The sequence below is a fragment of the Phocoena phocoena genome, chromosome 2 (genome assembly GCF_963924675.1).
Source record: "Phocoena phocoena chromosome 2, mPhoPho1.1, whole genome shotgun sequence".
Taxonomy (NCBI): domain Eukaryota; kingdom Metazoa; phylum Chordata; class Mammalia; order Artiodactyla; family Phocoenidae; genus Phocoena; species Phocoena phocoena.
The window spans coordinates 91,035,608-91,063,479 of NC_089220.1; the positions used below are offsets into that span (position 1 = coordinate 91,035,608).

Sequence of the window (27,872 nt, forward strand, 5' to 3'; positions counted from 1 at the left end):
AAAATCCACACTGAGACTATTGAAAGTATCAAAGTGATCTACTCTGTGCCAACTCTATTTTGTTCTGTTGTTATAAAGAAAATCCATTATTGAATATAATGCAGTTCAGGTTAAATTATCAAAGACATTTTCCATTTGCAAGCTGTTGTTTACCATATGCTATATATTCTTCTCTAACAATTTTAGTACACCTCCATCAGAGAACCACAGGCGCAGAGATAAAAGGAAATTTTGAGTCATTTTAACTTCCTAACCAAGGTACAAATCCCTTCCAAACTAGTCATTTGACTCGCTCATAACTGATGCTCAATAGAGATGAAAATTTTTTGGACGGCAAAATAATAGATTAAAAAAAAAATACTTTGAGATGTTCATGGCCTGTTACTGGAAGAAAGCATCCTTATCCACTGGCTGCCTAGACTGAAACACTCTAGTGACAAGGGAGCTCACCACATTGCAAGGAAACACATTCTCTCAATGGGTAGCTTGACAATTAGGAAGGTTAAGTGCTAAACTGAGCTTTACACCAACTGACCCTGGTTTTGTCTTCTAGAATATACCTACTCCATCTTCATTAGCCTAGTTTTCTGAAGATTTTTTTTCTGTACGTGGGCCTCTCACCATTGTGGCCTCTCCCGTTGCGGAGCACAGGCTCCGGACACGCAGGCTCAGCGGCCATGGCTCACGGGCCCAGCCGCTCTGCGGCATGTGGGATCTTCCCGGACCGGGGCACGAACCCGTGTCCCCTGCATTGGCAGGTGGACTCTCAACCACTGCGCCACCGGGGAAGCCCTCTGAAGATTTTTGAGAGGACTCTTCTGTGTACTGTATGGTTTCTTCTCCATGCGGCAACCTCATTTCACTTTTATTTTCACTAGCCTTAAGTGCCCTAAGGGCTTTTAAAAATTCATTATCAATTGAACAAGCTTAACTGTTAAATATTCAATATTGCTCTTAAAATAAAACAGCATTTTCAAATTATGACATTCAGAAAACAAGAGTTATAGCATTCAATTGGATTCAATTTGGGATTATCCCTTTGTAATTAGGCTAGCACTGACTAACAGCAGATGTTTAGGGGAGAAAAAAAGGATGGAACGCCTAAGCTTGCCAGCGCTGTGTATATTTGAGGGGAGGGGGCATGATAAATTTTTATAATGGAACGCATGTGCTCTAAGACAATGAGCTTGATGTTTTTAAGTACTGAAATCTAGTAGTTTAAAAGTCATAGGATTAATTAGGTCACGTTTTAGAAATAATGCTACAGTCTTAGATATCTTGTTGGTGAGAAATAACTCCGCTGTCTTGAATGAATAAAACAAAGGACTCACTCAAATATGTTAAATCTTCTTCTAGTGGTTATATATTTGGCACCTTTAGATGCTGTAACTAACAGATCCAGGATAGTTTAATTTCAGGAGACTTTATTTAGTCTCCAGAATGGCCCCTCTAATCCCACATCCATGCAAGAACACAAAGCCAAGGGGTACACTAAAAAAGAGACTGTTTTATTGTGTCATTTATGACATGGACCCCTTTTTGACAGGAATGGCCGAGGGTAATCTTGGCATATTGCACAGGTGTGATGAAGGATGCACTGGTGATCCTCTGGCTGCTGAGGCTGTTTCCTGGTCCTCCCAGACCTCCATGCATGTGTGGGCCAGTCACAGAAATTTCATTACCACTTGGTGTATACATTTAACAAGTCTTTGGTCTTAATAAGCACCATTACAAACCCTCACATTAAGGGCATTATTATTCTAGTTTATAAATGTTTCAATGATAAAAAATAGCACGATTACAGTATACACACACTTAATTTACATGTAATGTATTATACTCATAACTGAGATAAGCTACTGAACTAACTTTGGTTGATTGAAATTAATGAAGTATTTGAACTGAATACTTGTAATTTGGTTTCTAAGTTGTGTAAATATTACAGTGCATTTATAAATCTAGTTTGAGAATTTACTAGCACCAAATAGATATTATAAATGGCCAACCTAATACTTGTATTTGGAGAAGCAAAGTTTTACCATTTGAAAAAATAGAACAGTCCATAAATTGAAAGCACATTCCTGTTCGTCTGCTAGAAGGATGGCACGTCAGCATGAATGGCCAACCCCCAGTGGAAATACATGTCCCAGTTTTCAAAAATAAACACATATGACAAGGTAGCTTAGCTACATACATGAGAAGCCTGAGGAAGTGGTTGTTTTGAACTAGGGTAGTCACCTGTACCTTGCTTTTGTAATACAAGAATAGTGCTTATTTATAGCAATTTACGTGGTGAAAGACTGTACCTATAATATGAAGATTCTGACTGGGGGAAAAATTCAGTTCTACCTATCTATGTTTTTTAATTGGTCTCTGGATGGTGAATTAATGAAGCAAAATCTGAATTTTCATCTTCAGATTATCACCCAGTTCACCACTGAGGTAGTCTTTGTCATATTTATCTTCTAGCTGATTAAGTTCTTTCTTTTTATAAAGTGGACTACTACTGATTTGTAATGAATAGGTTCCAACCACTGGCTTCTTCTTTGTGAAGTGGAGGTAGCTGATCCCTTCCTTTTGGTTGATTTTAAAGAAGCCGTTTTCATTTCCAGATTCAATCAAGTATCTGTTGTGATTCGTCAGAGTCGTAAGGGCTGGAAGGAGTTCTAGGATTCGGACCTTGTTATTGATGTGGGAAATATTGAAAGCAAACACGGCTGTCTTCTCAACATCCCAGCTTGCAAGACTCACATTGGCTTCTATCTCAGGCTGATCCTGGAAAGACATATGGCAATGTGTTAAATAAAAGGTAAATATGCCACTTACTAAAGAAAAAGTGACTCAAATCTCACACTAACACAACTTTCTCCTCATGATGTATATACTGTATTGAAAGTGAGTATTCATAAAATACTGCTTAAACCACAAATGTTAAATTGGCACATTTTTATAATATTAAAAAATAAACATGTCAAGGAGAAAGTTGAAATCACTTGTATTTGGCGGTCTTCTATTGCAGTGGGTCTCAAAGTATGGTCCCCTACCGACAGCATCAGTATCACCTGGGCATCTGTTAGAAATGCAAGCTCTTGGTGTCACCTGAGACCTAGTGAATCAGAAACCCTTCGGATGTTTTCCAGAAATCCGTTTTTTTCTTTTCTTTTTTTTGCGGTACGCGGGCCTCTCACTGTTGTGGCCTCTGCCATTGCGGAGCACAGGCTCCGGACGCGCAGGCTCAGCGGCCATGGCTCACGGGCCCAGCCGCTCCGTGGCATGGGGGACCCTCCCGGACCGGGGCACGAACCCGTGTCCCCGGCATCGGCAGGCGGACTCCCAACCGCTGCGCCACCAGGGAAGCCCTAGAAATCCATTTTAACAAGCCTTCCAGATGATTCAGATGCATACTTGAGTTTTGTTTTTTTTTTCTTCCTGGATATCTGCACATGATCTGCTTTTTTTTTTTTTTTCATCTTTATTGGAGTATAATTGCTTTACAATGGTGTGTTAGTTTCTGCTTTATAAGAAAGCAAATCAGTTATACATATACATATGTTCCCATATCTCTTCCCTCTTGTGTCTCCCCTCCCTCCCACCCTCCCTATCCCACCCCTCCAGGTGGTCACAAAGCACCGAGCTGATCTCTCTGTGCTATGTGGCTGCTCCCCACTAACTATCTGTTTTACATTTGGTAGTGTATATATGTCCATGCCACTCTCTCACTTTGTCACAGGTTACCCTTCCCCCTCCCCATATCCTCAAGTCCATCATTTCCCAAACCACAGCAGATGCATTGCAGCACTGATGCTAAGAAAGAACCAGTTTATTTCAATTTTATTCAGTGACGCAAAACCATCCCCACCGAAAGACACACCTATGAACCTACTTCCTGGGTCTGATGATCTGCTAATATTCAATGCTTTTCACTGGCTTCTTGCTTGCCCCTCTGGGACCACATGTGCTGGATTCTCCGGGCCTGCAGCCAGAGGTCTGGGTGAGTATCTGCATTTCTGAGTTGACGGAAAGGCTGCAGCAGCCGTAGGCAAAGAAAACCAGGCTGCTTGAGCTCCATGTTGTTTTTGTCTAGAATCCAAGTTCCCTCACACTCCACATGGCTGTTTTCAGTAGAGGAGTCTCTAGCTTTCAGAACTTGTCATCCCTGTGTAGGGAGAACTATGTCACTTCACTATTCTGCCCACTTGCTGTCCTGGATCTCAGACCCTGTCCTTTCAGCAGACTTTGGGTGGGTGTTTGACTTTCTTTTCGGCGAGACAGAGGAAATGAGCAAGTATGTGAAAACCTTCGAACGGCCACTCCCTAAAAGCAGCAAGAAACTCCAGAGAGCCCCACAGACCCTTGTAAAATACAGCCTAGAGCTCAGGGAATGTCTGGATTTTCTCCTCAAGGAGATTCTTCCCACTTTGGGGCATCCTTGGAGGAAACCATAGGAATCTGGAGGACCTTTCTGCAATAGGAGACATCAGGAGAAACCACCTTCTGACCTACCTCAATGTTGGAGGCATCTGTTTCATTTGCGCTTCTCCGCTTCCTGCCCCGTTTGGGGTAGCCGTTGATCTTACACTCATAACACGCCTCTGGGGAGAGGGAATTGTCATCCATTTCACCACTGGCAGGTGGCTCTGGGTTTCCTCGGCCCATGCCCATTCCAGAAACACAGTGCCTATGGTAGAAGGGAAACAGATGTTTTTCGTTAGAATTGGGAGATGGAGGAGGGAGAGTTCTGGTGAAGCCTGGACCCCTCCCTAGCGACATTCAGTCCTTGATTATTTGTCCACTGGATGACCGGCGGTTCTGAGAACAACACTGAAGCCCTCGGTGTTTGGCCTCAAATTCTCAGTTCCCTGGGTTGACTTGATTTCTTTTTACTGTCTCTCAAGGCCCCGTTTTGCATATTTATTTGTCCCTTCACTTCCCAAATGAAATGTGGCAGGTGTTTTGCTGTACTGCTGGGGAGGAAACGGGGAGTGGAAACAAGAGAAGAACAGAGGGTGAGGGAGACCATGTGACTCAGGAGGTTCAATAAAAATGCCTTCTTTTTATGAAACAGGCTCCACATGAGTGAGAAAGGGATGAGACATCGCTGTTCAGTTCCTTGCCCTCTTGCTGCTTAACTGATACTATCACTGCCACCTCCACTTCCACCACCACCACTGTCACCAGCCCTCACCACTCCAGCTTCTGAGCAGTCTCTCCTCTCACTTATCCTCTCACTTATGAGACCTCTCACTTTGGCTGAAGCTCCTCCTGGAAATAAGAAGAAAGCTCTAGGTGACAACTGAGGTTGATTTAGGTATAAATTGTGAGGATATGCAGTGTATAAAATACATGTATCAAAGCTTGCCCAACTGTGGGAAATTGCTTCAAATCATTCAAAACCACTAGGTCCACTGGCTCTGAATCATGTGAGGCTGGATAAACAAACCCATGCCCAAGAGAAAACTAGTTCAGCTGTTTTTCTTTGCCTTTCAGTTTTTAAAGCCAAGTTATGGAGGGAGGCTTGCATGTTTCACAAGTACCTTGTTTTGTTATTCTGCTTACTATTTCATAGGCCACTTGGAAAGTATTTACCAGGCTCCTCTTTCAAAATGTGTTGAAATATTTGAATGATCCTAAAAGAATCTTTACATTGGGGTAGGGTCCACTCTAGTGACTCACGGAGGAGCCCAAACTGTTATAAATGGGTAGATCTCTACTACTGGGTCCATAATGTAGAACAAATACTGTTTTCTCTTTCTGTATTAGTTGATCTATTCTTTATAACTCATTTTCCTTTATGCCTTTAAGATTCAAAATATAATGCCAATAAGAACACTTTGTATTTTGCAGCAATTTCCAGGTTTCTAATATTTTCTGTAACCCTGCTGAGCCCGACACATTTCCTTGTCCTTTAATCTTGCACCATGAAATGTGCAGAAACAATAACATGGATGAAATGATAAATGCTCATCCTGTATGTGTGTGCATTCACATAATGATTAAATTATTGGAAGGCAAACCCCAAATTCACAGGCTTTTGGCTCCTTTCTCAGAACTCCCTTCCAGTATTTTCATATCCCTGGAACACCACTTACAAGAAGTGTGACTATAAAGTCCCACTGGCCAGAAGCCAGTTTGGAGTGTCACAGTTTTTGCTGGGAAAATGGTTCTGGCATTAAACTTATAAAGAATGAGTCTACTGAGAGCCAGACACAAACATCTGGAAATTTGAGTCCTATTGCTGGCATTCTGTGTGCTTCCCATGAAACATTCTTTTACCTTCTACACACCCCAAAATGAATCACTTGATGTTTGTGTGTCAAGAAATCAAAGAACACAAAATTAACAATTTGATATATACATGTAAGTGTGTGTTGTGGAATATGTGACTTTGTGTGTGGGGGAGTATATGTAAGTGTGTGTGTTGGTGTGTATATATATGTGTATGTATATTTAATGTCTGTGTTCCTAATTAGAAAGTTAAAATTTGAGCTCCTTCACAGAGTAGCCAGAACCAAGACAACCAAGTCCAGATGAATTCAGTGGGGAAGAAGACCTAAACTTTGAAAACTTAACACTAACTCTTGAATTACTGAGTAGAATAAAAACGCATCTTTCCTGCCCCAGCTCTCACACATACAATGTGGTGAAGTATTCTACCTGGAAAATACAGTCGTTCTCTTAACTCTTATATTTAATGCTATTTTGGCAATTTGGAATGTAAATTTAAGTCTGAAATGTAAAATACACTTTAAAACTGTAAAGGACTCCACAAAAGGTATCTTTTTGGTTTATCCTAACAGGAGCTAGATGAGAAGGCGTTTTAAGTCGAGACAGAATCCTGCCTGCCCCAGGAGAAGGCTGCATCAGCAAAGTGCAGCCTGAGTCCAGTTCTGTCACGGGTCGCTTTCCAACAAGATGTGAAGATCAAGAGAATGAGACAGGTAAGCCATAGAGCGAGGTATTTACAATGTCATTTCATTATTTTGTTTGACGTTCTATGAATTTCCAGAAACCTAGATGTCCCCTTTCAAATAAAATAACCTAAAACCTTTGCAGCGCTAATTGGAATTAACTCAAGAATCATAAAAAGTATGGTTCTACTCTACTAGGACAGGTCATTTTGAATTAAATATACTTAATTATGTTATGAATGAGAAAGCCTCCAACCACGACCATGGCTAGCAGTGCTTACCCTTGGCCTATTCGGAAGTAGCCAGGTGGACAGGCACAGAGATAGCCGCCCTCGGTATTGGAACAGCCGTAACTGCAGGGGGCCTGAGAAGAGCCACATTCGTTGATGTCTTGGCACCCACCACTGAACTGTTCATACTGGAAGCCAGCAGGACACATGCACTTGTAGCTCCCCAGCGTGTTGTGGCAGGAGGCTCCTCCGCAAATGTGAGCGCTGAGGCATTCATTTTCATCTGGAGAAAAAAACCAGAAGACACCGCATATGTGATACCAGCCAGAGATTGCTATGGAGGTGTCTGGATCAGGCCACTTGCTGCCGGCCAGCTGGCTCTCCCCTAGGCTCTTGGGAAGGTAACACAGGCAGAGGTGGCTGCGGTGGGAAAGGGAACAAGAGAGAAAGATGTGGAAACAGGTGTGGTCTCTTGCCATATGGTGAGCGAACGTGGTTTCTGAGGTCAAGTGCACCAGGCAGAATACATTAGGGAGTGGCATTCTGAGGACCAGCAGGCTCCAGTTCTCATCTGAAGCCAATACGTGTATGTTCTGCTCTACGGGAGCATCCTGTGTAGAACGTGGGGATGGTTCATGGCTAAGGTTCGGGGTTCAGGGTGGGAGGGCAGGAATCAGTTCTTTGCATCTTTGCTTCACAAGTGCCCACTAATAGGATGATTATCTCCTGCTTTCTCAGTCTTCCTTTTTCAGGATGAGTAGGGCTGGCAAGGGCTGACATCCTGCAGGAAGTGTTGGCCCACTAGGACTTCATTTTCAAAAGTCCATAAAAGCCTCCAGGTGCTTGCCCTGGGGATGAGTAGTGTCTTCTGGTATGTCTGCTCCCATCTCTGAATGGGCCCCTTTATCCAAACCACCTCCTGCCCAGAGTCTGGGCCATGTCTAAAGCTAAGTATGGCTGGAACAGATTCAGTACAGACTTCACAGGCAAAAATTGGGGAAAACCTACAAGAGACACAGATGCTGCAGAACTAGCTACAGATAGGGACCGGCCAAGTCTGATGGCAATAAGTAGGAAAAAGAAATCTAACTTTAACAAATCAATTCAAAGGGAAGAAACCCCTCAAATTTCTCATCATGTCTGATGTATACTTTTTTGAAATCTCCAATATCTTTTTGTAGACTTGCCTTTGTAGGGCAGCACGGAAGTTTGCTGGTAAGACATTTCTTAACTGCTAGAGCCCATTTTCAGGCATATGTTCATATGAATGCATGTGATTGACCTTCTCCTCACTTAGCAAATACCTACTTCCAATGGAAGAGAGGAGGAGAAAGGCAACTAACACTTATTAGATGCCTACTGTATGACAGCTGGGATACTAGGTACTTCACTCCATTTACTTAACCTGCCTAACAGTCACAGAGGTAGGTATTAAAATCCCTATTTTCCAGGTGAAGAAAGCAAGACTCAGAAAGCCCCACCAAGATCTCCCAGCAGCAGCCACAGGGCAGAGATGCACACCCAGGTCTGTCTGACTACAAAAGTCACATGCTTTCCTTTATATCAGTGTCTCTCAAAAGACTCACCCACATTTAAACTAGTCCTTTCTCTTTTACTTTTTCATTTGCTGAGGTAGATTCATTTTTCAAGAACAAAATTGTTTCTAAGAAAATATCTTTTTTTTTTTTAAATTAGGAGAACAGGTGGGTAAAAACGGTGAGGGCAGGATACTTGCATATATATACATACACACACACACACAATTCAGATTGCCTTCCACCCTTCCTTCCTCTCTTCCTTCTCTTCCTCCCCCTTCCTTTCTCGACCTGCCCCCCTGCCACCACTTCTTGCCTGTATGTAGTTACAGAGAGAAGAAGGAGTAGATATACAGTAAGAAAGCTATTGGTAGAGTTGCCTGCTATGGCTTAGTGCCTAGCTATGCATCTGTTTGAGATCCTTTATATCCAAGGACTCTCAAGTACCCACCCAAGGTCACTTAGGTTCTAAGGTTCCTAAAACAAAATGTTTCAATATGCCATCATCTGTGTTCTTTTTTCCCTTGTTTTAAATTAGAGGTGAGCTGTGTGATAGAAACTGATGGAGACCATGGGCATCCAGGATGAATGAAGAACCGAGGGTAGTTGCTTTGGTGAAGGGAATATCTCTGGGCTGAATGTCTTCCCCTTGCCTTGCTTATCCACCTCCAGGCTTCTAACCTGCCCTCGGCTCTACAAGGCTGATCAGAATGGAGCATCCACAAGCTCCTCTCCTGTATCCTGAGCTTTTGGTTGGGCTCAGCCATCTGTTACCTGCTGGGACTCTGGCTGATAAAACCTCTAAGGTAAGGCATGGGTATATGTGGGGAAGACCTGTTAATACAGAGCTTAGATTTATTCTGTTTTGTTCCAAGGAGCAGAAATAGGACCAATGGTTAGGAGTTAGCAGGAGAAGAGCTTCATCCTTTATGAAAAAGATATTTCTAAAAATTAAAGTTTTCTATGCATAGATTGGACTATCTTGGGAGAAGGTGAGTACCTTTCTAGGTTGGAGAGGGATTGATATGTTAGGAAACAGATCAGACTAGATCATTGCTAAGGTTCTTTCTAAACTTGAGTATCTCTCTTTTTAACTTGGAGTATCTGTTCCTGTCAAGAACTCTCCCTGTCCCCTTTTCACATTCTTTTCTACTTTATTTTACTTTTTTCCTCCCTGAGAATCTAATAAGTTTAAATTAAACTTGCTTATCTGGGTTGGAGAGATGGGGTAGAGTGGAGCACGGATTAAGATAAGAAATTGGCAAATGTTCAGTGTTTACAGCTTGAAAACAATCTGTTTGTGCACTCACCCTTTCTATCAATATACAAATACCATGATTTGTTTAACATGTTTTGCACTTTTCCTGACCTTTTTCATCCTGTGTGTGCACCCTGGAGCAAATGGCTCCACAAGGAATTTTTCTACACGCCCAAATCTTTGTTTTATTCTTTCAGTTGTTACTTAAATTGGTGAGGGTTTTGCTCTTTTCATAAAAAGAGACAATTCTAATTTGAATGAAATAGCATTAGAGTCTCTGAAAGACACTCCTTAAAAGCAGATGGAAACCTACTTACTCTGTCCTCTAAAAACTGAAAGTTTCCAGCATCAGGCTCGCATAGTGTGTCTTAGCTGTGGTGTTAAGGGAGAGCCACTGGGAGAACTCCAAATGTAGAACAGCCTTTCCTTTACTAATTTCCTATAGGTCATGATGGGTCAGCTCCAACTTCAAGCTGCAAGTTTGATATTTTCTAGAAAGCAATGATATCCGTGGCCCTTTACCCTATAAACCCATCCATCTTCCAAGAGTGAACTTCTGGCTGCCTAGGAGCAAGGATCCAGGGAGGGCTGGTCCAAGAAATCTGCTCTGCATGGCTCTGGGGAAGCCATTCTGGCCCAAGGCAATACAGTGCTCATTCTGGGTAAGTATAATTCCCAAGAATTACGAGACCAGTTTGAACTGGTATCTTCTGGGCATCAAACCCCCCAAACCTCTTCCCACTTTTTTAAAACTGAAATTTAGTTGATTTCCAATAGTGTTAGTTTCACGTGTACAGCAAAGTGATTCACTTATATATATTACATAGGTCCATCCATGTTGCTGCAAATGGCAATATTTCATTTTTTATGGCTGAGTAATATTCCATTGTGTGTGTGTGTGTGTGTGTGTGTGTGTGTGTGTGTATGTATGTGTGTGTGTGTGTCTTCCTAAACCAATCATCTGTTGATGGGCATTTGGGTTGTTTCCACATTTTGGCTATTGTAAATAGTGCTGTTATGAACACTGGGATGCATGTATCTTTCCGAATTAGAGTTTTCATCTTTTGGGGATATATACCCAGGAGTGGGATTGCTGGATCATATGGTAGCTCTATTTTTAGTTTATTAAATAACCTCCACACTGTTCTCCATAGTGGCTACACCAATTTACATTCCTACCAACAGTGCAGGAGGGTTCCCTTTTCTCCACACATTCTCCAGATGTAGACTTTTTGATGATAGTAGACTTTTTTGGAGATAGTAGACTTTTTGATGATAGTCATTCTGACCAGTGTAAGGTGATGATACCTCATAGTGGTATTGATTTGCATTTCTTTAATAATTAACAATGTTGAGCCTCTTTTCATGTGCTGATTGGTCATCTGTTTGTCTTCTTTGGAGAAATGACTATTTAGGTCTTCTGTCCACTTTTTGATTGGGTTGTTTGTTTTTTTGATACTGAGTTGTATGAGCTGTTTGTGTATTTTGGATATTAACCCCTTGTCGGTTTCATCATTTGCAAATATTTTCTCCCATTCCATAAGTTGTCTTTTCATTTTGTTGATGGTTTCCTTTGCTGTACAAAAGCTTTTAAGTTTGATTAGATACCATTTGTTTATTTTTGCTTTTATTTCTTTTGCTTTGGGAGACTGATCTAAGAAAATATTGCTACGATTTATGTCCAAGAATGTTTTGCCTATTTTCTCTTCTAGGAATTTCATGGTGTCATGTCTTATATTTTAGGTCTTTAAACCATCTTGAGTTTATTTTTGTATATGGTGTGACGGAGTGTTCTAACTGCAGTGATTTACATGTGGCTGTCCAGTTTTCCCAGAACCATTTGCTGAAGAGATTGTCTTTTCTCCATTGTATATTCTTGCTTCCTTTGTTGCAGATTAATTGACTGTAGGTGCGTGGGTTTATTTCTGGGCTCTCTATCTGTTCCACTGATCTATATGTATGTTTTTGTGCCAGTACCATGCTGTTTTGATTATTTCAGCTTTGTATTATAGTCTGAATTCTGGAAGGTTTATGCCTGCAGCTTTGTTCTTTTTCCTTGGAATTGCTTTGAAAATTCTGGGTCTTCGGTGGTTCCATATAAATTTTGGGATTTTTTTTCTAGTTCTGTGAAAAATGTCACAGGAAATTTGATAGGGATCACATTAAATCTATACATTGCTTTGGGTAGTATGTCCATTTTAACAACATTAATTTTTCTAATCCAAGAGCATGAGATATCTTTCCATTTCTTTGAATCATCCTTTATTAATCCTTTATTAATGTTTTATAGTTTTCAGCATATAGGTTTTTCACTTCCTTGGTAAAGTTTATTCCTAGGTATTTCATTTTATTGATGTGATTTTAAACAGGATTTTTTTTTTTTTTTACTTATATTGTTGGTGTAAGGAAATGGAACAGATTTCTATATATTAATCTTGTATCCTGCTACCTTGCTGAATTCATTTATTAGTTCCAACAGTTTTTGTCTGGAGTCTTCAGGGTTCTCCGTATAGAGTATCATGTCATCTGGAAATAGTGACAGTTTTACCTCTTTGCTTCCAATTTGGATACCTTTTATTTCTTCTATGATTGCTGTGGCTAGGACTTCCAATACTATGTTGAATAGAAATGGTGAGAGAGTGGGCATCCTTGTCTTTTTCCAGATTTTAGTGGGAAGGCTTTCAGCTTTTCACCATTTAACATTATATTGGCTGTTGGTTTGTTGTAATGGCTTTTATAATGTTGGGATATGTTCCCTCTATACCCACTTTGATGAGAGTTTTTATCATGAATGGATGTTGAATTTTATCAAATGCTTCTTCTGCATCTGTTGAGATGATCATGTGGTTTTTGTCTTTCCCTTTGTTGATGTGGTGTAACACATTGATTTTGCATGTGAGCCACCTTTGTGACCTAGGAATGAATCCAACTTGATCATGGCGTATGATCCTTTTTATGTATTGTTGGATTCAGTTTGCTAACATTTTATTGAGGATTTTTGCATCTATATTCATCAAAGATATTGGCCTGTAATTTTCTTTTTGTGTAGTGTCTTTGTCTGGTTTTGGCATCAGGGTGATGGTGGCTTCGTATAATGACTTTGGGAGTCAAAATCCCAAAATTTAAATCTTTTGGAATAGTTTGAGAAGGCTAGTATAAGTTCTTCTTTGTATGTTTGGTAGAATTCCCCAGTGAAGCAGTCCGGCTCTGGACTTCTGTTTGCAGGGAGTTTTTTTCATTACAGATTCTATTTTACTTCTAGTGATTGGTCTGTTCAAATTATCTGGTCTGTTCAAATTATCTGTTTCTTCTTGATTCAGTTTTGGCAGGCTGTATGTTTCTAAAAACTTGTCCATTTCTTCTACGTTGTCCAATTTGTTGGCATATAACTGTTCATAGTATTCTCTTATGATTTTTTGTATTTCTGTGGTATCAGTTGTTATTTCTCCTCTTTCATTTCTTATTTTGTTTCTTTGGGTCCTCTCTTTTCTTCTTGTTGAGCCTGGCTAGGGGTTTGTCAATTTGGGTTATCTTTTCAAAAAACTGGTTCTTGGTTTTATTGATCTTTTCTGGGTTTTTAAAAAAATCTCTATTCCCTCTCTAATCTTTCTTATTTCCTTCTGCTGACTTTAGGTTTTGCTTGTTGTTTTTCTAATTCTTTTAGGTGGTAGGTTAGGTTGTTTGAGATTTTTCTTGTTTTTGAGGAAGGCCTGTATTGCTGTGAACTTCCCTCTTGAAACTGTTTTTGCTGCATCCCATAGATTGTGTAAGTTTGTGTTTCCATTGTTATTTGTCTCGAGGTATTTTCTGATTTCTTCTTTGATTTCATTGTTAACCCATTGGGTTTTTTAGTAGCATGTTGTTTAGTCTCCATGTATTCATTTTTTTCCCCATTTTTCTTTCTGTGGTTGATTTCTCATTTCATACTATTGTGGTCAGAAAAGATGATTGAAATAATTTATATTCTCTTAAAGTTCTTGATGCTTGTTTTGTAACCTGGGAAGTGGTCTATCCTAGAGAATGTTCCATGTGCGTTTGAAAAGAAGGTGTATTCTGGTGTTTTTATTTTGGATGTAGTGTCCTGTAGATATCAATTAAGTCCAACTGGTCTGTTGTGTCATTTAGGACCTCTGCTGCCTCACTGAGGAAGATCTGTCCATTGGTGTCAGTAGGGTGTAAGTCTCCTACTATCATTGTATTCCTGTCAATTTCTCCCTTTATGTCTGTTAGTATTTGTTTTATATACTTAGGTGCTCCTATATTGGGTGCATGTATTATTGAGTGTAATAGCCTCTTCTTGTAGTGATCCCTTTATCATTATATAATGTCCTTTTTCTTTATGGACTTTGTTTTAAAGTCTATTTTGCCTGATATGAGTATTCCTACCCCTGTTTTCTTGTCATTTCCATTTACATGAAATATCTTTTTCCATCCCCTCACTTTCAATCTGTGTGTCTTTCTCCCTGAAGTGAGTGTCTTGTAGGCTGCATATTATAGGTTCTTGTTTTGTTTTTTTTTTGTGGTATGTGGGTCTCTCACTGTTGTGGCCTCTCCCATTGCGGAGCACAGGCTCTGGATGCACAGGCTCCATGGCCATGGCTCACGGGCCCAGCCGCTTCGCGGCATGTGGGATCTTCCCGGACCGGGGCACGGACCTGTGTCCCCTGCATTGGCAGGTGGACTCTCAACCACTGTGCCACCAGGGAAGCCCTAGGTTCTTGTTTTTTATCCAATCTGCCACTGTGTCTTTCGATCAGAGCATTTAGCCCATTGACATTTAAAGTAATTATTGAGAGGTATGTACTTATTGTTATTTTAAACCTTGTTCTCCAGTTGATTTTGTAGTTCTTCTTTGTTCATGTCTTCTTTTTTGTTTTTCCTTTTGTGGTTTGATGGTTTTTTAATTATGTTTGAGTTTCCTTCTTTTTGGTTTTTGTGAATCTATTTTATGTTTTTGATTTGTGGTTACCCTGGTTTTCAAGTATGTTGACCCATAACTATATCTACTTGCTTTAAACTGATAGTCATATAAGCTCAAACACATTCTAAACGATCTACAATTTTTAGTCCCCTCCTCCAAATTTTGTGATTTTGATGTTCTATTTTACATCTTCATGTTTGCTTTTGCTATTAATTGTAGATATAACCACCTTTACAACAACTTTTTGATTGTTTTTTAATCTATGTACTGGCTTAAGTGATCTTCAATCCTTTTATATATTTGCCTTTCCTATTGGGATTATCCCTTTCCTATAGATTCTTGCTTTTCTATTTAGAGAAGACTTTTCAATATTTCTTTTTTTTTCTTTTTTCTTTTTTCCTGGCTGCACCACATGGCATGTGGGAGCTTAGTTCCCTGACCAGGGATAACACTCATGCCCTCTGCAGTGGAAGCGTGGAGTCCAATAACTGGACTACCAGGGAATTCCCTCAATATTTCTTTTAAGGTAGGTTTAGTATTGCTGAATTCTTTTAGTTTTTGTTTATCTGAGAAATTTTTTCTCTCTCCTTGTATTCTAAATGATAATGTTGCCAAGTGTAGAGTATCTTAGGTTGCAGGTTTTTCCCTTTCAAGACTTTGATTATATCATGACACTCCCTCTGGCCTGCAAAGTTTCTGCAGAGAAATAAGCTGAATCTTTCTCTTGCTACCTTTAGAATCCTCTCTTTAACTTTTGCCATTTTAATTATGATATGTCTTAGTGTGGGTCTGTTTAGTTTCATCTTGTTTGGGACCCTTTGTGCTTCCTGTACCTGGATATCTGTTTTCTTCTTTAGGTTTGGGAAGTTTTCAGTCATAATTTCTTCAAATACACTTTAGATCCCCTTCCCTCTCTCTTCTCCTTCTGGAACCCCTGTTATGTGTAGATTGGCACACTTTGTATTATCTCATAGGCCCCATATGTTGCTTTCATTTTTTTCACTTTTCTTTCTGTCTGCTGTTGTGATTGGGTTATTTCCATTATTCTGTCTTCCAGATCACTTATTTGTTCTTCTATGTTATTTACTGTGCTATTCATTGCTTCTAGATTGGTTTTTCTCTCAGCCGTTGAGTTGTCTAATTTTGACTGGTTCCTCTTTCTAGTTTCTAGTTCATTGTTTAATCTCCATTTCTATTGATAATCTTTATTAATTCTTTAGCATTTTTCTTACCTCCTTTTTGAACTTGGGTTTAGTAGCTATTTCATTATCTGTTTTTTCAGGGGGTTTCTCTTATTCTTTTAACTGGGAATAGTTCCTATGCTTTTTCATTTTACTTAACTGTCTCTCCTAAATTCATAGAGACAGAGAAAGTTATCTACTCTGGTCTTGAAGGGGTGTTTTCTGTGGGAGCATCCCTTTGGTGAGAAGGCTATTTATGGTGTGGATGCCAGCCACGTCTCTCCTCAGAGTGTGCTGTGGCCATTCTTCCTTAGATGAGGATGTGATTGGTGGTGTGCATCCATAGCCTGCACTGGATGTTGGGTGGGGCCTCCTTTTTGCTCTGTGGCTGTCAACAGCCCTGTCAGGGTGGTGTCTGCTCCACAGCTATTGGAGTAGAAGCCCTGAGGGTCAGGTTTGGTCAGGCTCCATTGCCCTTGAGTGTGTGCTCTGTCCCAAAGGAGGTGACTGCTGAAGCAAGTAAGGCCCGTGTGGTCACAGCAAACCTAAGTGCCACCCATGCAGGTGTCCGTGGTTCTGCTGAGAAGCAGCCCAAGGTTGTGTCCCTTTCTGTTGTGTTCATCCCAGATCTAGTGCTAGGCTGTGGTGTGGAGTGGGCTGCTGCTGGAGGCCAGGGTGCTGTGGCTGCAGGAATCGAGGTGGTTGTGCTACTGTGTGGAACCTGGACTGCCTCTGTGACAGGCCACTCTGAGGATCTGCCCACCCCAGATCCGGCTCCAAGCTGTGGGGTGGAATGGGTGGAGATGAGTGCTCTTGCCAGGAAACAACCTCTGCATACTCCTTTCCAGGGCCTGTCCACCCAAGTCACGCGTTTCTGTGGCACCACCTGGTGTGTGTGCTGACAAAATCCACCGTGGCCAGACCCTCCCCTGCCTGAGATTCAGCACTTAGTCACTGCTTATACTGGCAGCCCAGCCCCACACTGAGTTTCAGACTGAGAAGTGTGGCAAGCTGGCAGCTGTCAGTGCTGGTCTCTCTCCACCCTGACTGCTAGCAAGCCAGCATGTGTGCACTCCTCACAAGCAGAGTCCAGTTCCCTCCATCTGTCCCAGCAGACCTCCCAGCAGGCAAGGAAGCTCCTCAGGGTGAGGGCTGTCCACGTGGACCTTCCCTCCTTCACAGATCGTCCCAGGGGTTCCAGTCGCATCCCAATGCCTTCTTTTTTATTTTATTTTTTCCACCCTACCCAGCTTCATGGAGATCTTTCCTGCCACTTTGGTCGAATAAGAAGTCTTCTGCCAGTTTCCAGTTGGTTTTCCGTGAGAGTTGCTCCACATGTAGACGTATTTTTGATGTGTTTGTGGGGGGGAGGTGAGCTCCACATCCTCCTATTCTGCCATCTTCATCCTCCCATCTCTTCCCACTTCCTAATAGACTCATTCTTCTACAAGTCCCAGGCAGGAGATGATCTTCATGGGGCCAGAATAGAATCTCCAGGCAACGAGGGCATCACCCGGCTATCTCTACTATTTCTGGACTGAGTGTAGGAAGAGGAGGGTTAAGGCCCAGCAGTGACAGACCTCACCTCTTTTATACTCTTCTCCACAGCTCCAGTTTCATTCAAGGGACCTACGTAATAAGGGCAGATAGGCTCATATGTTGGGTATTGAATCAACAAAGCTCATGCTGGAAGTTCTGTGAACAGTGTCAGAAACTGGTGATTAAAATCCAAGACCTTCCTGAGCTGATGACAAAGGGCTTTTTAGTAAAACCAGACAGCTGATCAGCAAGCTGTGCACCCTAAACTCTAGCACTGTGGTCATTTTAGCCAACACTACTCACCTCTGCAAAACTGCATCTTGTAAAGAATCAAACCAGATGAGAGAGACACACGTTCGATAAATGAACACGTGCCAAATGTGTCTTCATTTGGAGTAAAGTCAAGCGTTGCAATGTGGAGCAGCCACCCAGAAGGCAGTTGCTCTTTGTTTTTGCTAAGTAGGGCTCTGTAGCCAAGAGAGTGGCAGCCAGAACAGGTCACCAGAGCACAAAGCTTGCAGTGCTACTTGCTGAATGAAAAAAACAAGCAAACAAGGGAAGGTGACACTAGAAAGGCAGCCCTAAAACATGAAGTTAAGAGCCTTGGGTTCTAGCTCTGGTCCTGCCACCAAAGAACCGGTAAGGACAGACTACCTTTCCTTCCTGGGCTTCTAAGCCTTCATCAGTAAAACAAAGGGCTTGGGCTAGATGGCTTGGGGTCCCTCTAAATTTGTAATGTTGGGATTCTCTGATGTGCATTAAGAGTTATTTTCCTATGATACTGTGGAATCAAAAATGACAGCTTCAATTTAATGGGAGATTCTAGGGGACTCCCTTATTATTCAAAACAAATTAGCAATCCTGAAAAAAACTTTCTGTGTTCGCTGCTTGCACTCTGCCCCAAAGATGTACAGCACTCAATGGAACCACTTCTGCGTCTTCTGGCCAAAAGTTGCTCATAACAGCCTCTCGCTGGCTGATAAGCTACAGTCAGAAGCAGGATTTTGTTGGCCTCTAAGGTGAAGAGAACTCCGTGTGGGCTGATGACTAGCAGTGGAGCAGGAGAGCAAGGGGATATTGGGAGTCAAGGAATTCTGGGGACATTTCATTTCAAACGCCCTCAAAATACCCTTCATCATTATTCTTTTTTTCTTAGTTTGCTACTTTGCAAAGGCTGTGACTTCCTTCTGGATTCAACAGGTACGGACAATTTGAAATGAGTATTTGCTTCAATGACAAGTTGAAAGTTTTCAGAAAGAAAGCAGTTTTCTGACTCATAGGAGCTGATAGCAATTCATCTTGTGAACAAGGGAAAACTACTTGCCGACACACTGGTTCCATTGGTAGTGCTGGAGATAGCCCTGGGGGCAGCTGCATCTGTAGCCCCCGATGATGTTCTGGCAGCCATGCTGGCAGCGATGGTTTCCTTCGCACTCGTCCACATCTGAAAAGGAAGGCAGAGTCGCCTTTAAGTCACATCAATGCTTGTCTCAGAGGTGTTCTCTGAAGCAACATTTATAAGCATATGAAAGTGAAAGGCAATCTTAGTAAGAAAAAATCTGATCCTTAAAAAATTATTCTACCACCAAAAACTTCAAGAATATCTACTCTGGAGCTTTTGATAAGTCCAAGGAAAAAAACATTCATCTATCCCTGGTAAAGTCCACAAATAAAAATGACGAAGAAACTAATGCAAGGTACATGAGCACTCTATGAGACAGCCGTGTAAATTATTTATATTTCCTTATTTGTGCCAGAATTAGAAACCAAAATGTCAGTACAGAAACAAAATCCTAAAAAATATAAGTAAAACATTTAATTCTATATTAGCAGAAGAGCTATTCCTCATATATTTAATCCACGTTGAGGGAATCCTTCTAAGACTCTGGATCTAGTGACTAGAAAATTAGTTAAATTCAGGAATCTAGCTATTTTTCTTGACTGGGTCATTCCCTATTAGACTAAATTAACAACTGAGCAGAAAAAGTCTTGTTATATTCAGGAGAAGCATGTGTTATGGACACAGTCAAGCATGAGACAAAAGATGGATCTCTAAGATACGGGACCCGTGCAAACTAGAGAAAACATTTCCCATCTTCAGCTGGCCATCTCCCCTGTGCTCAGTTCTGATGTCTCATAGAGGATGATGCTGCAGGTGTTTAGAGGCCACCTCCACAAGGACCGACCAGCTGGATCAAGCTAAGGGCTCCACTCACCTTCACAGCTGGCACCGCTCTGATCAAGTGAGAATCCCCGCTGGCATTCACAGGTGAAGCTTCCAGGAGTATTCTGGCAAATGCCCTTAGACCCACACAGGTTGATGTCAGAGGTGCATTCATTGTTATCTGTAAGAAGCAGTGGGGGAAAGGAGAGGGTGAAACTTCCCCGAGGCTGTCTTTGTGTTGTTTAAAAGAAAGAAAGAAGGGTGATTTGCTCAGAAAAGGCCAATAACTTTTCACATACACGCATGCACACATGCAGAGACGCACATACATGTACTCACATATTTTTTTGAGTTTTATCTTCTTATTCCAACAGCAGAAGTGCTCGAAAACAATCCCTTAGAGGAATAGCTGCACTCCATATAGGATTTTTCCCCTCCCACTTACCAATGCAGGCAGTATGGTGTTGGGTAAATCCAGGAGGACATTTACATGTGAAGCTGCCAATGGTGTTAACACACAGGAACTGGCAGTTGTGCTGCTTAGTTGCACACTCATCAAGATCTATAAGAAAATGCAAGATGGGCATTGGAATTGAGCTGAAGACCAGGTACCTAGAAGCTGCCCTAGGGAGCAGCTCTGAGTTTTCTTTTCTACATCGCAAATGACCTGGTCAGAAGACAGCCACAGCAAATGGCTAGGAAACCCAGGAGATAAGGGTTTGAAAGATAAAGCATGGTTTCAATTCAGACCAAAAATGCATTTCTTTGGGGATCCAAGAAAAACCCATTCCCTTTAGTTATGCAGAAATTTCTCAGCAAAGAAATGTCTAATAAATTATAAAATTTAAATGAATTACAAAATGAAATAAAAGATTAAGGATTCTCAAAACTTTCCAAAGCACTGAAAAGATCTATTCAAGTTAAAATATAAAAAGAAATATTGGGCTTCCATGGTGGCACAGTGGTTAAGAATCTGCCTGCCAGTGCAGGGGACATTGGGACACCAGGGTTTGAGCCCTGGTCCAGGAAGATCCCACAGGCAACGGAGCAACTAAGCCTGTGTACCACAACTACTGAAGCCCGTGAGCCACAACTACTGAGCCCACAAGCCACAACTACTGAAGCCCGCGTGCCTAGAGCCTGTGCTCCACAACAAGAGAAGCCACCACAATGAGAAGCCTGCACACCGCAACAAAGAGTAGCCCCCGCTCGCCGCAACTAGAGAAAGCCCGCCTGCAGCAATGAAGACCCAACACAGCCAAAAATAAATAAATTAATTAATTTAAAAAAAAAAAGGAATGTTGAGGGTGGAAATGAATTTCTCTGCTTGGTTCTTTCCTGTTTGCTGTTTTTAATCTTCTCAAATGAGCTGGTCAACCAGGTCAAACCAAACAAAACTAACTTTTTTGTTTAGATTCTCCTTTGGATAAAACAAAATTGAGTAATCAGGAAGGAAACAAAGGAAAGAAAAAAAAATCATTCTGATAAGCCAATAGCATTTTTTTAAAGACTGCCTACAGTATTTATCCAACATTATTTTCCACTTCTCAATAAAATCCTCCGCTTTGACCAGGCCTCTTTCCTCACTGCCAGAGCTTCTGGCTCTTTCTGAACTCCATAGCTATTTTAAACCTTTAAGAGATACAAAGTGTGTTCCAGCTTTTAGTTGAATTTTAATTAAAAAAAAAAAGAAACTGCAGAGAATTTAGAAATCTATCGGCCTACCTTCCTTCCTGCCTGGCTCTCTGCCTGCCTCCCTCCCTTTCTTGTGATCTTCTTTTGTCACTGTATACAGAGCTGTACTTGGAGCTGCAAATCAGTGCCAGTTCCTGGCTAGACTAATATCTGGAGTGGACCTGAACTAAAGAACTGCCCATATTTCTCCCAGTGCTGACATCTCTTAAAAAGGAGCCAATCCTGTGCTCTTTCCATTGCTGGGGAGTTGCTGTTTCTGCTTTTCTGGTTTCTGCATGATTGGCAGCTGTACGTCTCCTGCCAGCAGGTGGCCTCCCCTCTCTATGACCCCAGGGGACTTGCTAGAGCACCATCACACGGTTACTGAAGCTTACCTGCAAACATGTGAGGGGGACAATTCAGTGATTTAAAAAAGTTTTTAATTTCATATCGGGGTATAGTTGATTAACAACGTTGTGTTACTTTCAGGTGTACAGCAGAGTGATTCAGTTTTACATATATCCTTTTTCAAATTCTTTTCCCATTAAGTTATTGTGGAATATTGAGCAGAGTTCCCTGTGCTATAGAGTAAGTCCTTGTTGGTTGTCTATTTTAAATACAGTAGTGTATATATATCAATCCCAAACTCCCAATATCTATCCCACCCACCTTTCCCCTTTGGTAACCATAAGTTTGTTTTCTAAGTTTGTCTGTTTCTGTTTTGTAAATAAGTTCATTTGTATGTTTTTTTTAGATTCCACATATAAGCAATATCATATTGCTTATGTTGATAAGCAGTTGATCATATTGAAATATTTGTCTTTTTCTGTCTGACTTACTTCACTTAGTATGATAATCTCCAGGTCTATCCATGTTGCAGCAAGTGGCATTATTTCATTCTTGATAATGGCTAAGTAATATTCCATTGTATATATGTACCACATCTTCTTTATTCATTCCTCTATTGATGGACATTTAGTTGTTTCCATGTCTTGGCTATTGTAAACAGCATGGCAATGAATGTTGGGGTGCATGTATCCTTTTGAACCATGGTTTTCTCCAGATATATGCCCAGGAGTGGGATCGCTGGATCATATGGTAGCTCTATTTTTAGTTTTTTAAGGAACCTCCATACTGTTTTCCATAATGGCTGTACCAATTTACATTCCCACCAGCAGTGTAGGAGGGTTACTTTTCTCCACACCCTCTCCAGCATTTACTATTTGTAGACTTTTTGATGATGGCCATTCTGACTGGTGTGAGATGATATCTCACTGTAGTTTTGATTTGCATTTCTCTAATAATTAGTGATGTTGAGCATCTTTTCATGTGCCTCTTGGCCATGTGTGTGGCCAAGGGGCACATTTCTCCATTTCTCTTTGGAGAAATGTCTATTTAGATCTTTTGTCCATATTTTGATTGGGTAGTTTGTTTGTTTGTTTGATATAGAGCTGCATGAGGTGTTTGTAGATTTTGGAGATTAATCCCCTGTTGGTCGCGTCATTTGCAAATATTTTCTCCCATTCTGTGGGTTGTCTTTTCGTTTTGTTTATGGTTTTTCCTTTGCTGTGCAAGAGCTTTTGAGTTTAATTAGGTCCCATTTGTTTATTTTTATTTTTACTTCCATTACTCTAGGAGATGGATTGAAAAAGATGTTGCTTCAATTTATGTCAAAGTGTTCTGCCTATGGTTTCCCTTAAGAGTTTTAAGGTATCAAGTCTTACATTTAGGTGTTTAATCCATTTTGAATTTATTTTTGTGTATGGTGTTCAAGACTGTTCTAATTTCATTCTTTTACATGTAGCTGTCCAGTTTTCCAGGTACCATTTATTGAAGAGACTGTCTTTTCTCCATTGTATAGCCTTGCCTCTTTTATCATAGATTAATTGACCATCAGTGCATGGGTTTATTTCTGGGCTTTCTATCCTGTTCCATTGATCTATAGTTCTGTTTTTGTGCCAGTACCATACTGTTTTGATGACTGTAGCATTGTAGTATAGTCTGAAGTGAGACTATACTTGATTCCTCCAGCTCTGTTTTTCTTTCTCAAGATTGTTTTGTCTATTTGGGATCTTTTGTGTCTCCATACAAATGTTAAAATATTTTGTTGTAGTTGTGAAAAATGCCATTGGTAATTTGATAGGGATTGCAATGAATCTGTAGATTGCCTTGGGTAGTACAGTCATTTTGACAATATTGATTCTTCCAATCCAAGAACATGGTATATCTTTCCATCTGTGTGTGTCATCTTCGATTTCTTTCATCAGTGTCTTTTAGTTTTTGGAGTACGGTTCTTTTGCCTCTTTAGGTAGGTTTATTCCTGGGTGTATTATTCTTTTTGATGCGATGATAAATGGGATTGTTTCTTTTATTTCTCTTTCTGATCTTTTGTTGTTGATGTATAGAAATGCAACAGATTTCTTTGTATTAATTTTGTATCCTGCAACATTAACAAATTCACTGATGTGCTCTAGTAGTTTTCTGGAAGCATCTTTAGGATTTTCTATGTATAGCATCATGTCATCTGCAAACAGTGACAGTTTTACTTCTTTTCCAATTTGGATTCCTTTTCTTTCTTTTTTTTCTCTGATCGTTATGGCTAGGACTTCCACAACTATATTGAATAGAAGTGGTGAGAGTGGACATTCTTGTTTGGTTCCTAATCTTAGAGGAAATGCTTTCAGCTTTTCACCATTGAATATGATGTTAGCTGTAGGTTCATCATATATGGGCTTTATTATGTTGAGGTATGTTCCCTCTATGCCCAATTCCTGGAGAGTTCTTTTTTTTAAAATCGTAAATGGGTTTTGAATTTTGTCCAAAGATTTTTATGCAAATCTATTGAGATGATTATATGATTTTTATTCTTCAATTTGTTGATGTAGTGTATCACACTGATTGATTTGCAGATATTGAAAAATCCTTGCATCCCTGGGATAAATCCCACTTGATCATGGTGTATGATCCTTTTAATGTATTGTTGGATTTGGTTTGCTAGTATTTTGTTAAGGATGTTTACATCTAAGTTCATCAGTGATATTGGCCTGTAATTTTCTTTTTTGGAGGTATCTTTGTCTGGTTTTGGTACCAGGGTGATGGTGGCCTCATAGAATGAGTTTGGGAGTGTTCCTTCCTCTGCAGTTTTTTTCTAACAGTTTCAGAATAGGTGTTAACTCTTCTCTAAATGTTTGATAGAATTTGCCTGTGAAGCCATTTGGTCCTGAACTTTTGTTTGTTGGGGGTTTTTTAATCAGTTTCAATTTCAGTACTTGTGATTGGTCTGTTCATATTTTCTGTTTCTTCCTGGTTCTGTCTTTAGAGATTGTACCTTTCTAAGAATTTGTCTGTTTCTTCTAGGTTGTCCATTTTATTGGCATACAGTTGCTTGTAGCAGTCTCTTATGATACTTTGTATTTCTGTGGTGTCAGTTATAACTTCTCCATTTTCATTTCTAATTTTATTGATTTGAGCCCTCTCCCTTTTTTTTCTTGATGAATCTGGCTAAAGGTTTATCAATTTTGTTTATCTTTTCAAAGAACCAGCTTTTAGTTTCATTGATCTTTTCTATTGTTTCTTCATCTCTATTTCATTAATTTCTGCTCTGATCTTTTTGATTTCTTTCCTTCTACTAACTTTGGGTTTTGTTTGTTCATCTTTCTCTAGTTGCGTTAGGTGTAAGGTCAGGTTGTTTACTTGAGATTTTTCTTGTTTCCTGAGGTAAGACTGTATTGCTATAAACTTCCCTCGTAGAGATGCTTTTGCTGCATCCCGTAGGTGTTGGACTGTCGTGTTTCCATTTTCATTCGTCTCTAGGTATTTTTTGATTTCCTCTTTGATTTCTTCAGTGATCCATAGGTTTTTCAGTAGCATATTGTTAAATATTTATTTGGGTGTGCCGCGTCTTAGTTGTGGCACATGGGATCTTTGTTGCTACTTGCGGGATCTTTTAGTTGTGGCATGCAGGATCTTTAGTTGCACCATGTGGGATCTAGTTCCCTGACCAGGGATTGAACCCAGGGCCCCTGCATTGGGAGTGCAGAGCCTTAGCCACTGGACTACCAGGAAAGTCCCTAGTAGCATATTGTTTAGCCTCCACATTCTTTTAGTTGATTTCTAATCTCATAGTGTTGTGGTTGGAAAAGATGTTTTACATGATTTCAGTTTTCTTAAATTTACTAAGGCTCACTTTGTGGCCCAGCATGTGATCTATCCTGGAGAATGTTCCATGTGCACTTGAGAAGAATGTGTATTCCGTTGCTTTCAGATGAAATGCTTTGTAACTATCAATTAAGTCCATCTGGTCTAATGTGTCATTTAAGACCTATGTTTTCTTACTGATTTCCTGTCTGGATTCTCTCTCCATTGATGAAAATGGGGTGTTAAAGTCCCCCACTAGTATTGTGTTACTGTCAATTTCTCCTTTTATGGCTGTAAGTATTTGCCTTATATACTGAGGTGCTCCTATGTTGGGTGCATATATATTTACAACTGTTATATCTTCGATTGATCCCTTGATCATTATGTAGTGTCCTCCTTTGTCTTTGTCTCTTGTAACAGTCTTTATACAGTCTTTATTTTAAAGTGTATCTTGTCTGAAATGAGTATTACTACCACCTTTCTTTTGATTTCCATTTGCATGGAATACCTTTTCCAACCCCTCATTTTCAGTCTGTATGTGTCCCTAGATATGAAGTGGGTGTCTTGTGGACAGTGTATATATGGGTCTTGTTTTTCTATCCATTCGGCCAGTTTACATCTTTCAGTTGGAGAATTTAATCCATTTACACTTAAGGTAATTATCAATATGTATGTTCTTATTGCTGTTTTAAAAACTGTTTTGGCTTTGTTTTTGAGAGTCTTTTGTCTTCCCTTCCTCTTCTGTTCTCTTGGATTCCTCTTTCTTTTTTGTGTGTGTATCTATTGCAGATTTTCAGTTTGTGGTTACCATGAGGTTTTCATATAGCAGTCTATATATAAACAAGGTTGTTTTAAGTTGCTGGTCTTTTAATTTCAAATGCATTTCCAATATCCTGCATTTGTACTCTCCTCTCTCACCATTGCTCGTTTTGATATCCTCTTTGGGTGTAGGTGATTTCCTACCTTTACTGTATGTTTGCCTTTACCAGTGAGCTTTTCCATTCATAATTTTCTTGTTTCTAGTTGTGGCCTTTTCTTTTCAGCCTAGAGAAGTTCCTTGTTCCTTTTGCATTTTTTGCAAAGCTGGTTTGGTGGTGCTGAATTCTCTTAACTTTTGCTTGTCTGTAAAGCTTCTGATTTCTCTGAATATGAATGACAGCCTTGCTGGGTAGAGTGTTCTTAGTTGTAGGTTCTTCCCTTTCATCACTTTAAATATATGTGCCACTCCCTTCTGGCCTGCAGAGTTTCTGCTGAGAAATTAGCTGAGAGTTTCCTTGTATGTTGTTTCTTTTCTCCTCTTGCTTTTAATATTTTTTCTTTGTGTTTAATTTTTGTCAGTTTGATTACTATGTGTCTCGGTGTGTTCCTCCTTGGGTTTATCCTGCCTGGGACTCTCTGTGCTTCCTGGACTTGGGTGACTGTTTCCTTTCCCATGTTAGGGCAGTTTTCAGCTATTTATCTCCTCAAATATTTTCTCAGGTCCTTTCTCTCTCTTTTATCCTTCTAGGACCCCTATAATGCAAATGTTGGTGCATTTAATGTTGTCCCAGAGGTCTCTTAGACTGTCTTCATTTCTTTTCATTCTTTTTTCTTTATTGTGTTCCATGACAGTGATTTCCACCATTCTGTCTTCCAGCTCACTCATCCGTTCTTCTGCCTCACTTATTCTGCTATTGATCCCTTCTAGTGTATTTTTTATTTCAGTTATTGTATTGTTCATCTCTGATTGTTCTTTAGTTCTTCCAGGTCTTTGTTAAACATTTCTTGTATCTTCACAATATATGCCTCCACTCTTTCCAAGATCTTAGATCATCTTTACTATCATTACTCTGAATTCTTTTTCAGAGTAATTGCCTATCTCCACTTCATTTAGTTCTTCTGGGATTTTATCTTGTTCCTTCATCTGGGACATATTCCTCTGCTGTCTCATTTTGTCTAACTTTTTGTGATTGATTGTGGTTTCCATTCTGCAGGCTGCAGGGTTGTAGTTCTTCTTCTGCTGTCTGCCCCCTGGTGGATGAGACCTAAGAGGCTTGTGCAGGTTTCCTGATGGGAGGGACTGGTTCCTGCCCACTGGTAGGTGGAGGTGTGTCTTATCCCTCTGGTAGGCAGTGCTGTGTCAGGGGGTGTGTTTAGTGGGCAGTTACTCAGGAAGACTTTATGCAGCCTATCTGTTGATGGCTGGGGCTGTGTTTCTGCCCTGTTGGTTGTTTGGCCTGAGGTGTCCCAGCACTGGAGCCTACAGGCTGTTGGGTGGGGCCAGGTCTTGGTGAGATAAAGGCAGTGTCCAGGAGGGCTCATGCCAATCAGTACTCTTCAGAACCA

At 40.5% G+C, this 27,872-nt stretch overlaps 1 protein-coding gene across 2 annotated transcripts in view; it reads right to left on the bottom strand.

The window, feature by feature from the left end:
- Window positions 1-1,487: 1,487 nt before the first annotated feature.
- Window positions 1,488-27,872, bottom strand: part of FBN1 (fibrillin 1) — a 254,837-nt gene continuing 228,452 nt past the window's right edge. For both annotated transcript variants that reach the window (XM_065872970.1, XM_065872969.1), the window contains 6 exons: window positions 20,182-20,298; window positions 19,789-19,917; window positions 18,897-19,016; window positions 7,190-7,421; window positions 4,504-4,678; window positions 1,488-2,775 (listed from right to left, as the gene is read on the bottom strand). In XM_065872970.1, coding sequence (XP_065729042.1) covers window positions 2,386-2,775; window positions 4,504-4,678; window positions 7,190-7,421; window positions 18,897-19,016; window positions 19,789-19,917; window positions 20,182-20,298 — 1,163 coding nt within the window. In that variant the 3' untranslated portion in view covers window positions 1,488-2,385. The remainder of the gene's footprint in view (window positions 2,776-4,503; window positions 4,679-7,189; window positions 7,422-18,896; window positions 19,017-19,788; window positions 19,918-20,181; window positions 20,299-27,872) is intronic.